This window comes from Choloepus didactylus, chromosome 1 (genome assembly GCF_015220235.1).
Source record: "Choloepus didactylus isolate mChoDid1 chromosome 1, mChoDid1.pri, whole genome shotgun sequence".
NCBI lineage: Eukaryota > Metazoa > Chordata > Mammalia > Pilosa > Megalonychidae > Choloepus > Choloepus didactylus.
Window position 1 is genome coordinate 223,090,942 of NC_051307.1, and position 19,552 is coordinate 223,110,493.

General features: G+C 38.0%; 1 protein-coding gene across 8 annotated transcripts in view; it reads right to left on the reverse strand.

Annotated features, from left to right (window-relative positions):
- Positions 1 to 4,265: 4,265 nt before the first annotated feature.
- Positions 4,266 to 19,552, reverse strand: part of EOGT (EGF domain specific O-linked N-acetylglucosamine transferase) — a 37,510-nt gene continuing 22,223 nt past the window's right edge. For 7 of the 8 annotated variants that reach the window (XM_037800099.1, XM_037800087.1, XM_037800107.1 and 4 more), the window contains 7 exons: positions 19,387 to 19,458; positions 19,153 to 19,239; positions 18,587 to 18,655; positions 13,556 to 13,617; positions 9,515 to 9,634; positions 8,261 to 8,363; positions 4,266 to 4,845 (listed from right to left, as the gene is read on the reverse strand). In XM_037800099.1, the coding sequence (XP_037656027.1) occupies positions 4,699 to 4,845; positions 8,261 to 8,363; positions 9,515 to 9,634; positions 13,556 to 13,617; positions 18,587 to 18,655; positions 19,153 to 19,239; positions 19,387 to 19,458 (660 nt within the window). In that variant the 3' untranslated portion in view covers positions 4,266 to 4,698. Of the gene's footprint in view, positions 4,846 to 8,260; positions 8,652 to 9,514; positions 9,635 to 13,555; positions 13,618 to 18,586; positions 18,656 to 19,152; positions 19,240 to 19,386; positions 19,459 to 19,552 lie in introns of all 8 variants that reach the window. The other variant, XR_005211114.1, reaches the window with a different exon arrangement.

The following is a 19,552-nucleotide window of genomic DNA, read 5'->3' on the forward strand; positions in this document are numbered from 1 at the left end:
AAAAGCACAAGCAACAAAAGAAAAAATAGATAAAATTGACTTCATCAAAATTTAAAACTTTTGTACATCAAAGGACTTTATCAAGAAAGTGAAGACACCCTACAGAATGGGAGGAAATAATTGCTAACTATATATATGCTAATGATTTAACATTCAGAAAAAATATGTAATATATATAAAATATATATAAATTATATATATAATATTCAGAATATATAAAGAACTGCTATAACTCAACAACAAAAAGACATACAACCCAATTTAAAAAGGTGCAAAGGACTTGAGCAGACATTTTTCCAAAGAAGATACATGAATGCCCAATTAGCACATTAAAAGACGCTCAACAGGTTATCAGGAAAATGCAACTCAAAATCACAATGAGATACCAACCACATCACACCCACTAGGGCTATTTTTTAAAAAAAGCAGAAAATAACAAGTGTTGGTAAGGATACAGAGCAACTGGAACTCATATATTTTGGGGACTGTAAAAGCTTGCAGCCAGTTTGGAAATCAGTTCGGCAGTTCCTCAGAAAATTGAACATAAAATTACCATATGACCCAGCAATGCTACTTCTTGGTATATACCCCAAAGGATGGAAAGCAGGGACTTGAACAGATATTTGTTCACAGATGTTCAGAACAGCATTATGCACAATAACTAAAAGGTGGAAACAACCCAAGTGTCCATCAACAGATGAATGAGTAAACAAAATTTGGTACATACACACAATGGAATATTATTCATGTAAAAAGGCATGATGTTCTGATACATGCTACCACATAGCTAAACCTCAAAGACATCATATTGAATGAAATAAGCCATACACAAAAAGACAAATACTGTAGGATCTTCCTTATATGAAATACCTACAATAAACAAACTCATAGAGACAGAGTAGATTACAGGTTACAGGGGCCAGGGGTTGAGGCGAAGGGGGAGTTATTCTTTAATGGGTACATAGTTTCTGTTTGAAGTGATGAAAAAGTTGGTGATGGTACCCAATATTGTGAATGCAATTAATACTACTGAACTGTATGCCTGAAAGTGATTAATTTTGAGTTGTATATACGGTAGTGCAATAAAAAAATTTCAAACCTAAGCAGTAAAAAAAAATCATTCCTGCCATTTATTAAAATATTGAATATATAAAAGGCTGTGAGTTCAAAATGATACAAAAGAGAGTGAAAGAGGAAAGAGGAGGAGAAAAGAGTGAAAAAAAGGAGGAAGGGAGTAAAACTCATTGTACACCACTGAAGTGTGCTAAGGCACCAAACTCATTAGTTTAAAAATTCCTAACAAAAGGGAAATAGTTATATGTTCAAAGATACATACTTTGGGCACATTCTATATTTATATGAGCTATATTTAAGGGTAACCAAATGGCCTAGTGGATAAGGGAACATTTCTCTATAAAGAAATGCAGACAGAATAGAATTGGAAAGACAATGGCTGTGGATAATAGGGAAACTTACAATGAAGAAATCAGATTTGTCCTCTCAGTCCACTGATGTCTCACTATCACTAAAACTGATGCAATATGAAGAACACAGTATCACCTATAATTATTCTTCCAAAACAAAAAAATCAACTCTGACTCTAACGAAACCTCTAGATCTAGCTTCCAGTCAACAGGAGCATCTCTACAGGACCATGCCAGACCCCGCCAGCTCCCGAGCTCCCTGCCCACAGCTCAAGTTCTTCCCCTTACTTGCTCACAGGTGTTGATCATGCGAATTCTCCCCAGTAAACCACCCAAATACAAATCTCCATCTTCGTGTCTGCTTTCCAGAGAAATAACCTAAGATATCCTTCTACAGCCTGGTCTCAACATAAAGCCAGTTACTCTGTACAAAAGTAAGAGCATGTTATTCCTTTAGTCAGATCCCCCCCAACATCAGAATCAAAGGACGACACCTTATTTCCTCCTTCTCGGCCTCTCGCTCGCTCTGCTCCAGCTCCACTGGTCTCCTTGCTGTTTCTCCAGCACACCAGGCATGTTCCTGCCTCACTGCATGCCCTGTGCACTTGCTGCTCAGTCTTGCCGGAATGCTCCCTGCCCAGCTGTCTGCTTGGCTCCCTCCATCACCTTCTCATTTCTTGAAGAAAACTTCACCTCCTCACGGAGGCCTTCCCTGTCCCCTAGTTGAATAGACACTACTTCCCCTCTCCCCAGAGCTCCACATCCCTCTCTCCTGCTTTGGTTTCTCCATCAGCACCTGGCATACAGTATATTTTACTTCCTAAATTTTGTTTATTGTCTTCCGTTCCAGCAGAATGTAAGCTCCATGAGGGCAGGGATTCTTGTCGGTTCTTTCTCCTGCTGCATCTCCAGAACCTCGAAAGGACCTGGCATGTAATAGTCGCTCCAACAGTAGTTACTGAACAAGCAAGTGAGCGAATGAAAAGCAGACTACAGATACAGAATCAGAAGTCCCCTAAGCTGCATCTGATTTTCTTCATGTGTAAAATGGGAACAATAATTCTTATACGATTTTTGTAAGGATAATACCGTATATATTTATGAAAACATCATAAAGTGCTAAAAAATTTAACGCGTAATTTTTTGTTTAAAATTCAACAATAATATAAATACATTTATAATCTAAGAGCTACCAGATTGCCAAAAAAGAGTAAGTGTTTTACCATTCAGACATAGAAAGCCTGGGAAATGATTCTGATATTCAAATAAAGTATAAAAAGATTTATTTTAAAGCCATACCCAAAATGTACAATGAAATGCATCCCTTTTAAAGACATAATCCATGAAAAGAGCAGTTTTTACATTTTAAACTTTATAACAATTTCAACACCTTCTTTTATGCCTACAAAAAAGTCCGATAAAAGCTAATTCCATAATTAAAGTGTCAAATGGACTTTCTTATTTATATAAAACTTTCCTATAGATATGCGAAATATGCAAATATAATGGTATTATTATAAAATTGTTCTCAATTTATAAAATGCTTACTAGTCTACAGAATTACATTTCCTATGCACATCTTAAAATGAGGTAAGATAAATACTGAAACTGTATTTTTCAGATAGTTTTTCTCAGATGTTTATACTTCTCTGACTAAAAGTGCAACACTGCCTTTAAATTCCTTTCATGTGAAATATCTTCCCAGGGTTACTCAGCATTTGGCACTAACAGTAGCAATACCTGTCATTTAAAACCTCGTATGTTGTTAATTCTATCTACAAAATTTTAAGATCCAAATCAAAGCTATTACTGCTGTGATTCACACTTATCTTTGCAGATATTATAATAAATACTCCTCATCTCTAGAAAACTATTTGTAATCCTTTAAAGCAGAAGTTAGCAAACATTTTTTTGCACAAGGCCCAATAGTAAACAATTTATTCTTTGTGGGCCAGTTACCTTCTCTGCTGCACATCTCCTTTTTATTTTTTAACAACTCTAAAATGTAAAAACATTCTTAGCTCTGATATAGTTTGCTAACCCCCTACTTTAAAACACAGAAATCACTAGTCTCTAAATTAGACTACTCAAGTGTCAATAAAATGTAAACCTCACATTTTGCAGTAACATAAATTTATGGTTTCTGACTGCTAAATTGGAAATTCATAAACAATCAGAAATGAATCCCATTTAAAGAGTGGGACTACATTTCAGACATTTTATTTAATCAGTGGTACTTTCTTATGTTGATTCTTTTTCAATTGGAATTGACAATTCACGTGTATTAACTCTTTTATAGGAAAAAATTACATTCATGTGACTAATCTGAAGTTTGCAGAAACAAAGATTGGAGACTTTCATGCTAATAGAGGTAGATGCACATATGCAGGTATACGCAGTTAAAACGCATGCATAATGGAAATCAGTATTTGATATATACATAAAACATAAATGTTCTCCACTGCTAAGAGTCCATGGAAACCATCTATAAGGTACACAAAACAATCCTACAGAATGTACTAATTTGTTTGTATCTTATGTAGTTGTTACATTCTGTAAAATGGTTTGAATATGAATTATATGAATATGAGATACAAATTAATGCAAAATCATCGTGTATTTGGGTTCTTGATGCAAACAACCTGGAGCTGATTAAAAAGATATAGCAGTGAATTCTTTGGAAATTAGATGATAGACCTGTTTATAACAGTATCTGATTTATATAACATGGTCCTATAACTTGTTACGGAACATCACTACTATGGAAAGCCTTAAAAAGTGTGTGTATGAATATGTGTGTTGTGCATATTTTTCTTTCATACAACAAACAGTGTTATGAACAGATTATGTCCAATAAAAGAGCAGTTGTGAATTTACCCAAATATATCACAAACAAGCTGGTACAGTCTAGAATCATAATCACATGGTATTCTACAAAAATACTTACAAATTCTAAAACTCTGAAGGTTGAAAACTTTGGTATCCCTAAGAAGAAAGCTCAATTACACCAGTGAGCCCATGCCCATATTTTGAAATATAAAAAGTACAGTTTTTAGTGCAAAAATATCTTGATAAATAGCAATGACATAGAAATCACATGAAGCACTTGAAGATAATTTAAAAAAATAATTATAAGTAATATCCTGAAGGTATGTTTTGGTAGAGAAAAGGTCAGTTTGGGGTGGGAAATAACAGGGTGTTTTTACTGATTTAATTGTGCATCCTGGTGTTGGAGTGTTTCAGTACTGTCTGTCTGCAAACACACTGGAAACATCTACAGCTCATCGCGCTTTCTGTTAAAGGGCCACTGTGGGTGCTGTGACACATGGTCTGCAGCCTGAAGGACAAGGTACATGAATTCTTCCACATCGAAGGAGTAATTGGTGAACTTTGGGTGCTCCCCCAGAGTTGGGTGGTGGCCCTGCAAGAAACAAACCAAATCCATCAGTAAATAAGGACAGGGTTTTTCCAAATAGGAAGAAAATTATTTTACTTGGGCCAATGCAACTGTTTTGACTTATGCTCTGTGTCAGAGATCAGCAAACTTTTTCTGGAAAGGGCCAGACAAATATTTTCAGCTGTGTGGACCATACGGTATCTGTCAAAACTACTTGACTCTTCTGTTGTAGTGCAAAATCAGCCATAGACAATATGTGAATGAGTGTGGCTGTGTCCCAATAAAACTTTATTTACAACAGGTGGTGGCAGTCTTCCGGTTGACCAAGAAGGCAGGTAAGATGCTCCAGGGTGCTGTTCCCTCACAGAACCTTTGAACAACTAGCAAAAGCTGGCAGAGCCATCTTCCTCAAAACTCCAGAAAACAGTTAAAGGGCAGCAGAACTCACACTTTCTGGTTTTAAAACTTATTACAAAACTACAGTAATCAAAACAGCATGGCACTGGCACAAGAATAGACATAAAGATCAATGGAATCAAATTGAGAGTTCAGAAATTAACCCTCACATCCATGGCCAACTGATTTTTGAGAAGGATAACAAGTTCACTCTTTAGGGAAAGAATAACCTCTTCAACAAGTAGTATTGGGAAAACTGGATCTCCATGGGGAAAGAATGTAGGAGGCTCCCTGCTTTACAGCATCCATAAAAATCAACTCAAAATGGAGCAAAGACTTACATATAAAAACCACAACTTTTGAACTCCTAGAAGAAAACATAGGGAAATATCTTCAGGACCTTGTGTTCGGCAAAGATTTCTTAGACCTTACACCAAAAGCATGAGCAAAACAACAACAAAATAAATAAATGGAACTTCATCAAAATAAAGAAAGTTTTGCACATTGAAGGACTTCATCATGAAAGTAAAACAACAACCTATACCATAGGAGAAAACATTTGGAAACCACATAGCTAATAAGGGTTTAATAGCCAGAATATACAAAGAGATCCTTCAACTCAACAACAAAAAGACAAACAACCCAATTAAAAATGGGCAAAATACCTGAATAGAAATTTCTCCAAAGAAGATATACAAATGGCCAAAGAGCACATGAAAAGATGCTCAACATCATTAGCCATCAGAGAAATGCAAATCAAAACCACAATGAGATATCATTTTAAACCTCCTAGAATGCCATCATCAAAAAAACAGAAAACTATAAGTGCTGGAGAGAATATAGAGAAACAGGAACACTCATTCACTGCTGTTGGGAATGTAGAATCGTGCAGCTGCTCTGGAAGGCAGTTTGGCGGTTCCTCAGGAAGTTAAGTATGGAATCACCACATAATCTAGCAATCCCATCGCTAGGTATATGCACAGAAGACTAAAAGCAGGAATGTGAACAGACACTTGCACACCGATGTTCATAATGGCATTATTTACGATTGCCAAAGGATGGATACAGCCCAAGTGTCCATCAACTGACGAGTGGATAAACAAACTGTGGCATAAACATACAATGGAATATTATGCAACTGTAAGAAGGAATGAAGTCCTGATGTATGCAACAACATGGATGAGCTTTGAGGCCATTATGTTGATCGAAATAAGCCAGACAAAAAAGGTCAAATATTGTATGGTCTCACTAACAAGAACTAATTATAATGACAAATATTTTCCACTGTGTGGACCATACAGTATCTGTCGAAACTACTTGACTCTTCTGTTGTAGTGCAAAATCAGCCATAGACAAACTTCGGGAGTTAAAAGCTGGAGTATAAGCTAGCAGAGATAGAAAGAGGGTAGAGAATGGGAAGATAATGCCTAAGTTGTACAGAATGCTTAGTAAAGTTGATTGTAAATGTTTGGAAACAGAGGTGATGGTGACACAATACTATAAGCGTAAATAACAGTGCTGAGTGTGAATATGATCGAAAGGGAAAGTCTAGGGACATGTATGTCACTAGAAGCAAAGCTAGAGGATAAAATATGGGACTGTATAACATGGCAAAACCTGTTGTGGATGATAACTGTGGTTAATTGTACAAACATGAGAAACTTCTTACATGAACTAGAGCAAATGTACAACACTATTACAAGGAGTTAATAGTAGAGTGGTATGCGGGAAAAATACAATTAATGCAAACTAAGGACTATAGTTAACAGTAACATTGTAATAATCTTTCATCAATTATAACAAAGGTACGACACCAAAGCTAAGTGTCAATAATAGGGGGTATAAAGGATATGGGAATTTTTTTTTTTCTTGAACAATGAAAACGTTTTCAAATTGATTGTGGTGGTGAAAGCATAACTATGTGGTTATACCAAGAGTCACTGATTGTATACTTTGGATGGATTCTATGGTATTTGAATAAAATGGTTAGGGAAAAAAAACACAATGAGATACCATTTCACATACATTACAATGGCTACTATTTTAAAAATGGAAAATAAGTGTTAGGATGTAGAGAAATAGGAAAACTTGTTCACTGTCAGTGGGAATGTAAAATGGTGCAGCTGCTGTGGAAGACAGTTTGGCAGTTCCTCAGAAGCTAAGTATAGAATTACCATATGATCCAGCAATCCTGCTACTAGGTACATACCCAAAAGAATTGAAAGCAGGGACTTGAATAGACATTTGCACACTGATGTTCATGGCAGTATCATTTGCAATTGCCAAAAAAATGGAAGTAACTAAAGTGTCCATCAACTGATGAATGGATAAATAAAATGTGGATTATCCAGTTGTAAAAAGGAATGAAGTTCTGATACATGCGACAACATGGATGAACCTTAAGATATCATGTTGCATGAAATAAGCCAGACACAAAAGGACAAATATTGTGGGATTTCATGTATATGAAATAATTAGAAAGTGCAGATTATTATAGAGTCAGAAACTAGAATATAGGTTACCAGAGGCCAGCGTGGGGGTAGAGAATGGGGACTTAATGCTTAATTGGTACAGAGTCTCTGTCTGCAGTGATGGAAAGGTTTTGGTAATGGATGGTAGAAATGGTAGCACAACACTGTGAATGTAATTAACAGCAATGAATTGTATATTTGAAAGTCATTTAAATAGGAAATTTTAGGTTGTATACATGTTACCAGAATAAAAATTTTCAGAAACCATAGAACTGTACAACACGGTGAACACTTATGTGAATTATGGACTACAGTTAATAGAATAATTATAATATTGTTTCATCAATTGTAACAAAAGTACCGCACCAACGCAAAGTGTTAACAATAGGGAAAACTGCTTGTGGGAGTGGGTATTTGGGAACTCTACTTTCTGTGTGATTTTTTGTAAACCTGCCAGAGGAGGACAGTTTATCTTAGGATTGAAGTCCAACGACAGCTTTTTCATAGTAACAGTTAGATACTTTAAACCAATCAAGAAGCAAAACAAAGTGAGTTGTGTGATTGAATTGTACCTTGTCTTGAGGAAAGACCTTGCTCTGCCTTCTCCAGGTGGCGTAACGGACGCCTCTCAGCCTTGCCAGGTCCGCGTAGCACCGTTCGTCTTCACAGTTGTACCTGAGGACACAGCCTTTCACCCAGGGGTTTGCCCGACCAACAATTCCACATATGTCCACGCAAAAGGTTTTGTGAATAGGAAACAAGACTGGGGAGATTATTTTTTAAAATATTCTCATAACTGGATTATCTTAACTTTTTAAAAACAGAGTAGGATTATGAAATGGAGAGGCTGACCTTTTTTAACAGGGTCTACTGTCTATGAACTTCCTATTGTCTCGTAACACCCCAGTCTTTGAGCGATATGGAAGTGGACTCCAGAAGATAACAACACATCTAGTCTCATAGCTAGTAAGGGAAGGAAGCAAAAATTGAATCCAGGTCTGTTGGAATCCAAGACCTGAGTTCTCTCGATTACATTTTTCTTTCTTTCTCTTTCCCACTCCCTATTACTCTCTCCTTCTCTCCCTCTGTCTCTCTAGGAGAAATGAAGAATTGAGGTAGAATCTGCAATTTCCTGGCTATTTCTCTAAGATATATAAATAAATATATATATAATATATAAAGTTATTATATATAATAAAGTTATTGCAGAGCCTCAGAAGTTCATCCATTTAAATACTGAGTCAAATCATTTTTAAAATGAAACCATAAAGTCAAGATTTTTAGACACAAAGGGGGAAAATAAGGTAAGAGCAATTGTCATCAGTATATCAAGAACTAACGCAGGGCATGGAGTCAAGAGTAGAGTCATGGAAAGAGGGAAGCCGTGTCTCCATAACTAACCAACACTTAGAGGCGTGCCCTGGGCAAATCACCCTGAGGGCCTCAGTCTCCCTACATCTAGAATCAAGGAGCACTAGTTGAAGTGGCTGGCTTGTGTTCCCAAGCTGTGCCGTTCACGAGACGGACAAGTTCTCTTTTAACTACATCAGGTGCAGAGAGATGCACATCGTTTGAGAGGCTTGCAGGAACGTCATGGTTAGGAAACCAGAGATTTATACCTCCAGTGTAAATGGGGGAAGAGGTAATTTACTTGCTAAATGTAATGGCAGCTGCAGAATCTAAATTTTTTAAGTCCTTTTTTTCTTTTGAGGTGCCTGTGTGACGTGAGTTCCCTGAAATGATTAAATATTAAGCCCTTCAATGCTTGGAATGAAAAGCTCAGCATTATTAGCAGCTCAGTGTAAAACTACCCCCCAAATACTTACAGTTCAAATACAGCAGCCCAGTCTGGAAGGAAAAGTAAATGGGTAAGACCAGCTCCGTGTATTCCAATAAATATGTCCGTGTTGTGTGTGATCCTTAGCTGATCTAAAAACCCAAGTTCCCTGTGAACATATAGAATGACACAAGATGGGGAGAAGAAAGAGTTAAGTCTGATTCACAGGAAGAATATCGACACAAGTGTGTTTCCAGTTCTTAAATTACATTCTACCTTCATGATTTTTTGCCACTTTCAAGCCTATGCCTGAAATTTATTTGTAAATAAACAAATGAATGTCAACTGACATTTTTTCTATCAGCTCAACTTCTTAAAAATTTTAAATACACTTATTTTAAAAGGAACTTTTAATGGCAATCTTAAATGGAAACCCAGGAACATATGACATAAATAAAACCATCCAAACAAATATAATAAAAATAAAGGGTTATTCAAATCTACATAGATACCATTACAAAGCAAAGCCGAGAGCCTAGGCCTGCTCTCACTTTGTAAATAAGAAAGCATTAAAGAGACGTTATGATATACTAGCATCAAACTGAAACTATTTCCTTGAGATAATAAGAGAAAATAAATTTCTCCTTGTGTGATTTAAATTATTCAATGCCATCTGAGTCACCTAAAATTATCTCAGAGACCACCAGGTCATTTCCCTGCCTTTGGAATATATTCATCCACAATTTTATGCATGTTAGGATTGAAAAAATGTTAGTCCAAGATACTAAAAGATGTGCAAACTCAACAGAAAATCAGTGCTGAAAAAGTTCAACAAAGTTAGGCAGGAAAGAAATGCTGGAATAAGGATCACACTCCTAATATACATAATGGAATTAGGTCTCCCAGTCCCACTTCACCCAAAGTAAAGAAAAAAAGACATGATCAAGATTATTTTGGATCGAAGAAAGGAAGGGTAATTCCCTCTTAATCAGCTACTCCTCTTTAAAGAGCTTCCTCTCACAGAACAAAAACCCCACATGGGAGAGGAAAGACAGCTCCAAGTGTGCATCCCACACCAGGGGCACATGCCTCAGTTTCTCCAGGAATGGGAGCTGATGCCCAAGGAAGGATGGTCATCTGCCCAGGTGAATATACCTCTGGAGCAGCCAGTTGTGGGAAAGCCCCATGGATTAGCTCTCTCAACTCTCCAAGCTACCTAATGTTATATACACTTTCCTTTGATTGACAAAGTATGAATTCATCATCATTCTTCCTTCATCCAGAAAACTCTCACGTATCCTTAAAAGCCCAGTCAAGTGGGCTTTATGACTCAGAGAGGCCCTCGCTGGCTCTTTCAGTTGGACATTAGGATACCTTCTTGGCACCCATGTTTCTTCATATGGCAATGAGGGCAGTCACCACACTGTAGTGTAATTTGTAAAATAGGAATAACTTCGTCAACCTCGCAGGACCATTGAAAGAGGGAAATGAGATAAAGCAAGTGAAGTATAAATGTAAGTCCCAAAAAACAGTAGCTGTTCTTAAGATTGCTCTTCATCTGTTTCAGGATCTGAGGTCCCCAAGACAAGAGCCAGGCCATCCTCGTCACTGGATTCCCACTGCTAAGCACGGTGACAGCTCAGGGGTACCTACAATGGATTGAGTAGCGTCCACCCAAAATTCATGTCCACCCAGAACCTCAGAACATGACCTTATTTGGAGAAAGAATCTTTGCAGACATCATGAAAGTAAGGTTCCAGATGAGAACATACTGGATTAGGATGGGCCTGGGATCCAATGAGAACGGAGAGAACAAAGAGATACGCAGGGAGAAGGTGACCGCTGGAAACGCGGAGACACAGATGATGCTGCCACACGCCGAGGGACACCAGGAGCCACCAGAAGCTGGAAGAGGCCAGGAAGGACCCTCCCCTAGAGCCTTTGGAGAGAGCAGGGAATGAGGCGCTGCAGACACCTTGGCTTCATACGTCTGGCCTCCAGAACTGTGAGAGCATAAACTTGTAAGCCACCCAGTTCATGGTAGTTTGTTATAGCAGCCCTCAGAAACTAAGACAGTATCTGTTCTAGTTTGCTAATGCTGCCAGAATGCAAAACACCAGAGACGGATTGGCTTTTATAAAAGGGGGTTTATTTGTTTTAAGAGTTACAGTCTTAAGGCTATAAAGGGTCCAAGGTAACACATCAGCAATCAGGTACCTTCACTAGAGGATGGCCAGTGGTGTCCGGAAAACCTCTGTTAGCTGGGAAGGCACATGGCTGGAGTCTGCTCCAAAGTTCTGGTTTCAAAATGGCTTTCTCCCAGGACGTTCCTCTCTAGGCTGCAGTTCCTCAAAAATGTCACTCTTAGTTGCACTTGGGATATTTGTCCTCTCTCAGCTTCTCCAGAGCAAGAGTCTGCTTTCAACGGCTGTCTTCAAACTGTCTCTCATCTGCAGCTCCTGTGCTTTCTTCAAAGTGTCCCTCTTGGCTGTAGCTCCTCTTCAAAATGTCACTCTCAGCTGCATTGATTTCCTTCTGTTTGTCAGCTCATTTATATGGCTCCACTCATCAAGGCTCACCCTGAATGGGTGGGGCCACGCCTCCATGGAAATTATCTCATCAGAGTTATCACCTACAGTTGGGTGGGGCACACCTCCATGCAAACAACCTAATCCAAATGTTCCAACTTAATCCCCACTAATATGTCTGCCCCACAAGATTGCATCAAAGAATATGGCTTCTTCTGGGGGACATAATACACTCAAACCAGCACAGTATCCAATAAAGATTTGTTGTATAAGTGAACTAAACTCCCATGCTTATGCTCCCCACGATATGTTTAAACCTCTTTATGCTGATATCTGTATACTTTTTTTTTTTTTTTAACATAGAAAGAAACTATTCATAGTGTTAAATTAGGAAAACAGGACTATGGCTATGGGTGGGAGAAGTGGGGCAAAGTGGGGAGAACAAAGTTTTCACTTTTCCTTTTCAACTTTATTGCTTGACTTTTTCAACCAGGAACTACATGAATTATTGTTTTTAAGTCAACAGGAGTTTACCTAGACAGTGGATGATAGGCATATTTTGTCCTTCTAAGTCTTCTACTTATATCAGAATTTTTAAACAAACATAACTGTTTATAGGATAAAAAATCTCATATTATCCCATGATCTTCAAATAATTACCATATAAATAATTTTAGGTCAAAAGTTGAAACTGGCAGTTGGCAGGGCAAATTAGGCCTAGGAAATGTTTTGTTTTGTTTTGCTTTTAATTCAAAAATAGTGGCCAAATTTCAAGAATTCAGAAATTTCAAATAAAAGATCAGGATTCATTACTTCTCTTGAAAAACAGGAAGGTGTGGTGACATCAGACCCCATAAAAATGAAAAGCAATGTCCCTGTAGCTGGAATCCTCGCCTGTCATTTTACTTATAGACGCAACTCCATGTCCCTTCTGGATCTACAGGGTACTACGAGCTCCCATTCCAGAAGCACTTTCTATCCTCCTTTAATTCAGCCAAGCAAAAGATGGTGGTGTCTCCAAAAAGACCAACTAGAATACAGGTTACCAGGGGTTGGGTGGGGGTAGAGAATGGGACTTACTGCTTAAGTGGTAGAGAATTTCAGTTTGGGATGATGGAGAAATTTCGGTAATGGATTGTGGTGATGGTAGCACAACATTGTAAATGTAATAAATGGCACTGAATGATTTGAGTGTGGTTAAAGGGGAAGTTTTTTTGTATTATATATATGTTACTAGAATAAAAATTTAAAAAAAATAAACATAGGTCTATACAACACAATGAACCCTAATGTAAACATGGACTATAATTTATAGTATATTATTATATTTCTATATTTATTATATAATATATATTATTATATATAAACAATAATAACATTGTTTCATCAACTAACAAAGGTATGATACAAAGGGTTAATAATAGGGAAAACCGTGTAACGGGAAATATTTGAGAACTCTTATTTTCTGCATGATTTTTCTATAAACTTACAACTTCTCTAATAAGAAAAAAAAATGTTTTTAAAAAGACAGTGGTGTCTCTGAGAGTGGGCTATGTACTTACTTATACTTGTAATCCACAATCTGCACTTCAAATGTAGATACTGTTTTCAGTGCATTTACCAGCTGCAGGGAAAAGAGAAACATTTAGAATTTCTTTTCCTTCTGTTTTACTTTCCTTTATGAGCCCTAATAAAATTTCTTTTCCCACATAAAATATTTTCAAGTACTAAATATCCCTCAGGTCTACTGCTTCTACCCTTAATTGAATTCAACTCCAGGCTCCACCCTTGGCACACAACCGTGCCTCCGGAATATTCCACCACAGTGGGCTGCTACGAGGCTGAACAGAGAAAATCCGTAGACACAAAGTGAGCCCAAGAGCACAGTAAATGCTAGCTGTTGTTATTACTAGTTGCTAGTCATTCACACAACTTTCATCATGTTTACTGGGCACTTACTATTTTCCAGACATTATGTTAAGAGCTTTCTTCCCATTCGTTATCTCATTTCATACAAATCACTAGCACTTTGGACCCCCTCCTCTTACAGTACTAAATTCTTGTCAGAAAAATAATTATTATACACAGGAAAAAAAAAGCATTCTTCTGGCAAACAGAAAATAACCAAGCACAATTAATCTACAGCCAAAAACCTAGCGATGGCTCCCCAGGCCCCTCGCTGCACCCAACACCGTGGGTCACCGCCATGCACTGGTGCTTGCACATGCATCACGCTGCAGTCTTGTGACCACCTGCAATAACAACTCAAAAGCCACAGCAAGCATCACTGTCGGCTAAGTGCTTTAACGATACTTCATCTTCATAAAAGTCACACCAAGTAGGGATTATTATTATTATGATGCCCATTTTACAAATGAGACAACTGAGGCTTAGAGAAGTCAAAGAACTTTCCCAGCATTTCCCAGCTAGCATGTGGCAGAACCAAAATCAAATCCAGGTTGTGTGACCCCAGATTCTGTGTTCTTAACCACTGTACTCCACTGTCCCACTTACAAAAAGCAAATGGCTGGAGGTGATGGTAGCACAACAATGTGAACATAATTAACAGCACTGAATTGTATATGTGAAAGTAGTTAAAATGGGAAATATTAGGCTATATATGTTATCAGAATAATTTTTTTAAAAAAATCATAGATGTGTACAATGCAAACAGTGACCCCTAATATAAACTATGGACTACTGTCAATAGTACAATCATAACATTGTTTCATCAACTGTAACGAAGATACAAACTAATGCAAAATGTTAATAATAGGGAGAACTGTGTGTGTGTGTGTGTGTGGTGTATGTGTCTGTTGTATGCGGGAACTCTGTACTTTCTGCATGGTTTTTCTGTAAACCTACAACTGCTTTGAGAAAAAAGAGGAAGAAAGAAAGCAAGCAACAGGCAGTGACCAAAATCCAACCCTGCGCCACTGCACACACAGTCATAAAACAAGTTTCTTTCTCTGACAGCCCCTGAACTCCCAGGAATTTACTGATCAGATCTACTGAGTTGACAGAGTGATGGAAGATTAGAATGCCATTTTCCAGGAGGATCAATTAGACGGAATGAGCCTGGGTTCCACAAAAGGGATCACGTGTCCCCGAGCATCCCAAGACAAGGCAGCTCTTTCTCATGGTTTCCAGTCCAGCCAAAGAGGTCATATCCTTTCCAATACAGCATTCAAACCCCGAAGTTAGGCTGGATTCTATGAACCATCATTTTATTAGGGGACTTGGGTTTTATTACCTATTCACTAATCAAATTATAGGCAGAGGTGCTTGCTTCACTCCTGTTCCTCAGGAGCAAAGCAGCCGGTTGGTGCTCTTTGGCTTGGAGCTGGGATTTGAACTGCCAAGTCTCACTTTTGGGTAAAATCCCTGGACAATCTGCATAACCGGATCTGAAAATGTTGATGCCTACACATCAACACTGGTGCTGAACCTCTCTACTGGGCTTCTTTCCAGGGCTGGATGCTGTTCCTTAGCCTGCCCTTTCCTGATGGACTGGGAACAAAGGCAGAATCAGCCTCCTCTAAAATCTATTTGATTTTATAAGCAAGAGAGCACTCTGGTTAAGGAAGCAGGCTCAGACTACTTTGACTCAAACACTTGTTCATCAACTAGCTGGCTGGTGACCTTGTGCAAGTGTGTTAACCTCTAAGCCTTGGGGTAAGAAAATATGTACCTCATGGGCTTAGTGGGAGGGTTGAGAGATATGATGCTTTGGGAGCATGTGGCAATATGCTTGGCATGTAGTTGGCACTCAGTATGTTACATCTATACCAATACAGACTATTGATCTGTGTGCTGTTGAGGGTTCCGGTCTATCTACACCAACACCGCATTGTTTGATGTTTTTTTCCTCAGGATTCAAGAAAAAAAATCTCATTTCTTCCATCCACACAGTTTACAATCAATGCCCTCACTATGCCATATGTTCTTGTACTTCACAATCCATTTGGGTCCTGAAAAGCTAATTACATAATCTTGATCAGCCTGTTAGACATCCAAATTAACCAGTGTACAACATTTTACCCTCTATGGAGTTTTTCCATCTCAGTTCTACTTAACTGCTCAAGCTAAAGGCCCAGGAGTCACAGTTGACTCTTGAGGCCTTTCCTGGCCCCACCCAATATAATGCAGTACATTCCACCAGTACTGCAGCTCTAACTCTAGAGATGATCCTGAATCCAACTATTTTGTCCATCTCTACCATCATCACCTTAGTTCAACCCCTCTCATTTGGGCCACTGCAATAGCCCCTAACCAATTGCCCTGCTCCTATTCTTGCAGCCAGAGTGATTTTAAAAAAAAAAAATAATAATGCCAGTTCATGTCTCACCCTGTGTATTAGTTTTCTTTTTGCTGCTATAACAAGTTGCCACAAATTTAGCAGCTTAAAACAACACAATTTATTTATATTTTATACTTCTGTGGAATAAAAATCCAAAATGGATCTCAATGAGCAGGGCAGGTTCCTTTCCGGAGGCTCTCGGGGAGAATGCATTTCCTTGCCATTTCCAGCTTCTCGAAGCTGCCTGCTTTCCGTGGCTTGGGGCCCCTTCAAAGCCTACACGTTGCATCTCTCCGACCTGCCTCATTCATCACTGTCTCCTTCACTATTTCCTGCCTCCGCCTCCCACTTTTAAGGAAGTACTTCCCTGAGACACAATCGGTGAGAAGAATCCAGCCAAGAAAAGAGCCTTCCAGAGGCAAAGGTTCTGTGGTGGACTGAGCATAAGCCCCCTTGTGATTCCACTGGGCCCATCCAGGTAACCCAGGATAATCTCCCCATCTTGAGGTCACCGAATTAGCCGCCTTAATTCCATCTGCAACTCAATTCCCGTTTGCAGAGTAACCTAACATATTTACATATTCCAGTGTGATCTCCCTACACCATGCCTGGCCTCTCTGATTAATTCTGCTATGCTGCAGCTACACTGGTGTTCTCTCTGTTTCTGGAACATCTGCCCGGAAGGCTCTTTTCTTGGCTGGATTCTTCTCACGGATCAGTTCTCAGTTCAAGCACTCAGACTGGCCTTGCCTGACTGCTCTCTCTCCATCCTCATCCCCAAGCTCCATCGTAACCCCCTCTTTTACTTCCTTCATAGCCCTTAGCACTATCTGAAGTCACCTTACTTGATGACTTCTTTTCTTATTTCTTGTTTATATCTCCTTTTAGAGTACAAACTCCATGACGGAAGGGATCTGTCTGGCTGTCTGCTGTGTCTCCAGGGCCTAGAACACGGGTCAGCACATCGTAGGTATGAACACATTAGGTGGAACAAATCTTACTATTGCAAGGCTATCTTCAGGCCATGATTTAAAGGCAGGGACCTTGCATGGTGATCTCATGGAGGTTAAATACAGTTTATAGCTGTTGAAATGAGTTGGAAAGCCTCAGATGTGAATGATTTCTCTTTCCTTTCTTTCTTTCTTTCTTTTTTTTTTTTTTTTTTTTTTTTTTTGGCAAAGGACAGTTTTGGTTTCTTTATTTCAACAGTTTGTGTTGAAAGAAGTATTTTTGTGTGTGTGTTGTCTTCAAGATTAGATTGTGCAAGAGGCATATGGGATATGAAGTGGTTCTCGGCTAATTTCTGCAGTATGGCTCCCCCCTTAGTTGGAAAGGAAATTAGAAATTAGAAGTAGAGGGATTAGAGCTGAAGATATTCTTGGTGGAATGTGAAGTTGCATTTGTGAACCTTCACGTCTGAAATTATACTGTCAATTTAAAAAGATTTGGATGTTTTCTTTTTTTTCTTTTTTAATTATTAGAGAAATTGTGGGTGTATAGAACAATCATGTATAAAACACAGGATTCCCATTTACCACCTTATTGTTAACACCTTGCACTGATGCACTACATTTTTAAAATTGATGAAAAATATTATTATACTATTAACTATAGTCCATGGTTTACATTAGGGTTCACTATTTGTGTTGTACAGTCTCATGTTTTCTTTTAAAATTTTTATTCTAGTAACATGTATACAACCTAAAATTTTCCCTTTAACCACAATCAAATATACCAGTGATTTCTAAGATATAAAACCATGTAAGAGAACAGAGACTATTCCGACTGAATCTGTTGCTTGATGCCATGGTGTTAACCACACTCTATCAGAAGTTACAATTCACTCATGAATTGTAACAAATGTACCACACTAATGCAAGGTGTTAATATTATGTTAGTATGCATGATTTTTCTGTAAACTTACAACTTTTCTAATACACACACACACGAAAGATACTCTCGCATTTTTTTTTTGAGAGTCTGTGTGGAGGATGAACGTTTGCCAATCTATGGAGGTGAAGGCAGGACTCAAATATTTTTTGTCTGTTTCCATTCTTAGTTGGTGCAGATGAACATTTACAATAAGGCAAATCTAGTTTGTGCAAGCTTTGATTTGGTGACTTCCACTAGAAATTCAAACCCAAAAAATGATCTGGGCATAGGTCAGCAAATTTTTCTGAAGGCTAATAATTTCAAATCAAAGCTTTTAATGTAACATGACAAAATACAATAAATTAGTTATGGGAAGGCAAATTCAAAATGATAATACTCAAAATGCATACCAAAAACTAACCTCATTTTGGTTTAGTATTTTCCGGTATTCTGTGCTCCGTGCAAGAATGGTGACTCGAATTTTTCCATCCTAAATCCAAAAGGAAAACGTAAAATTATGCTGGGTATACCTGAACATACAAAAGAACAGCTGAACACAAAGAGATGAAACTCAATAACGACACATCTACATAACTACTACTTTTTAGCCTGATTCCTTCACAGTCCTCTCAAGGAATAAAAATTTGTCCACTAAAGCCACAGAAGAGAAAAACTCTTCTTTACATTGCTTCTAGTTTTTGGTCAGTTTTCTGGCAGGGGTAGTACGCATTAGGGGATATTTCAGGGTGGATGGGATTCATGGAGGAAAAAAGGGGAAGGAAAAAGGAGAAAACAGCAAATTCTTCCAATATCCCTCAGCTTAGCTTTTATAGGTTATTGACAAATGATTTCAGATCACTCCAGATCCGAAAACATAAAACGTAGAAAATACCACGTTCTGTACATTTCTGTTTCTGAAAAGGTGTTGGTTTTCATTGGGGGTAAAAAAAATCAAGCCCACCTCAGAACCCCGAATGGATTCATTACCTTAGGTCCCTCTTGTGTGATGTTTAGTCTGTGTAATACATGCTGAGAAAATGCTCTAAATAATCCAGTATTTTGACAGCCAGAGATCTAAAATAAAAGCAACCACTCATATTACAATGAGTACTTTTGCACTGCTATTTAAGATGTTTTTTTAATTATGTATAAATTTTATCTTAAATTCTATCAAGAATAAATTCTATAAATATAAATGTGAACAACAGACAATATGCTTACCAGAGGGGTATTATAGAACAGCCCATACCTCATGCGAGGGAGTAATGAAAAAATAGCTTCTTTAAAACATACCTAAGAATGAAGATATTTTACAAGATAAGACGAATAGAATTCTCACCTTCCATACCAAAATAGTTCTTAAAATTACAAAAAATAAATTTTAACT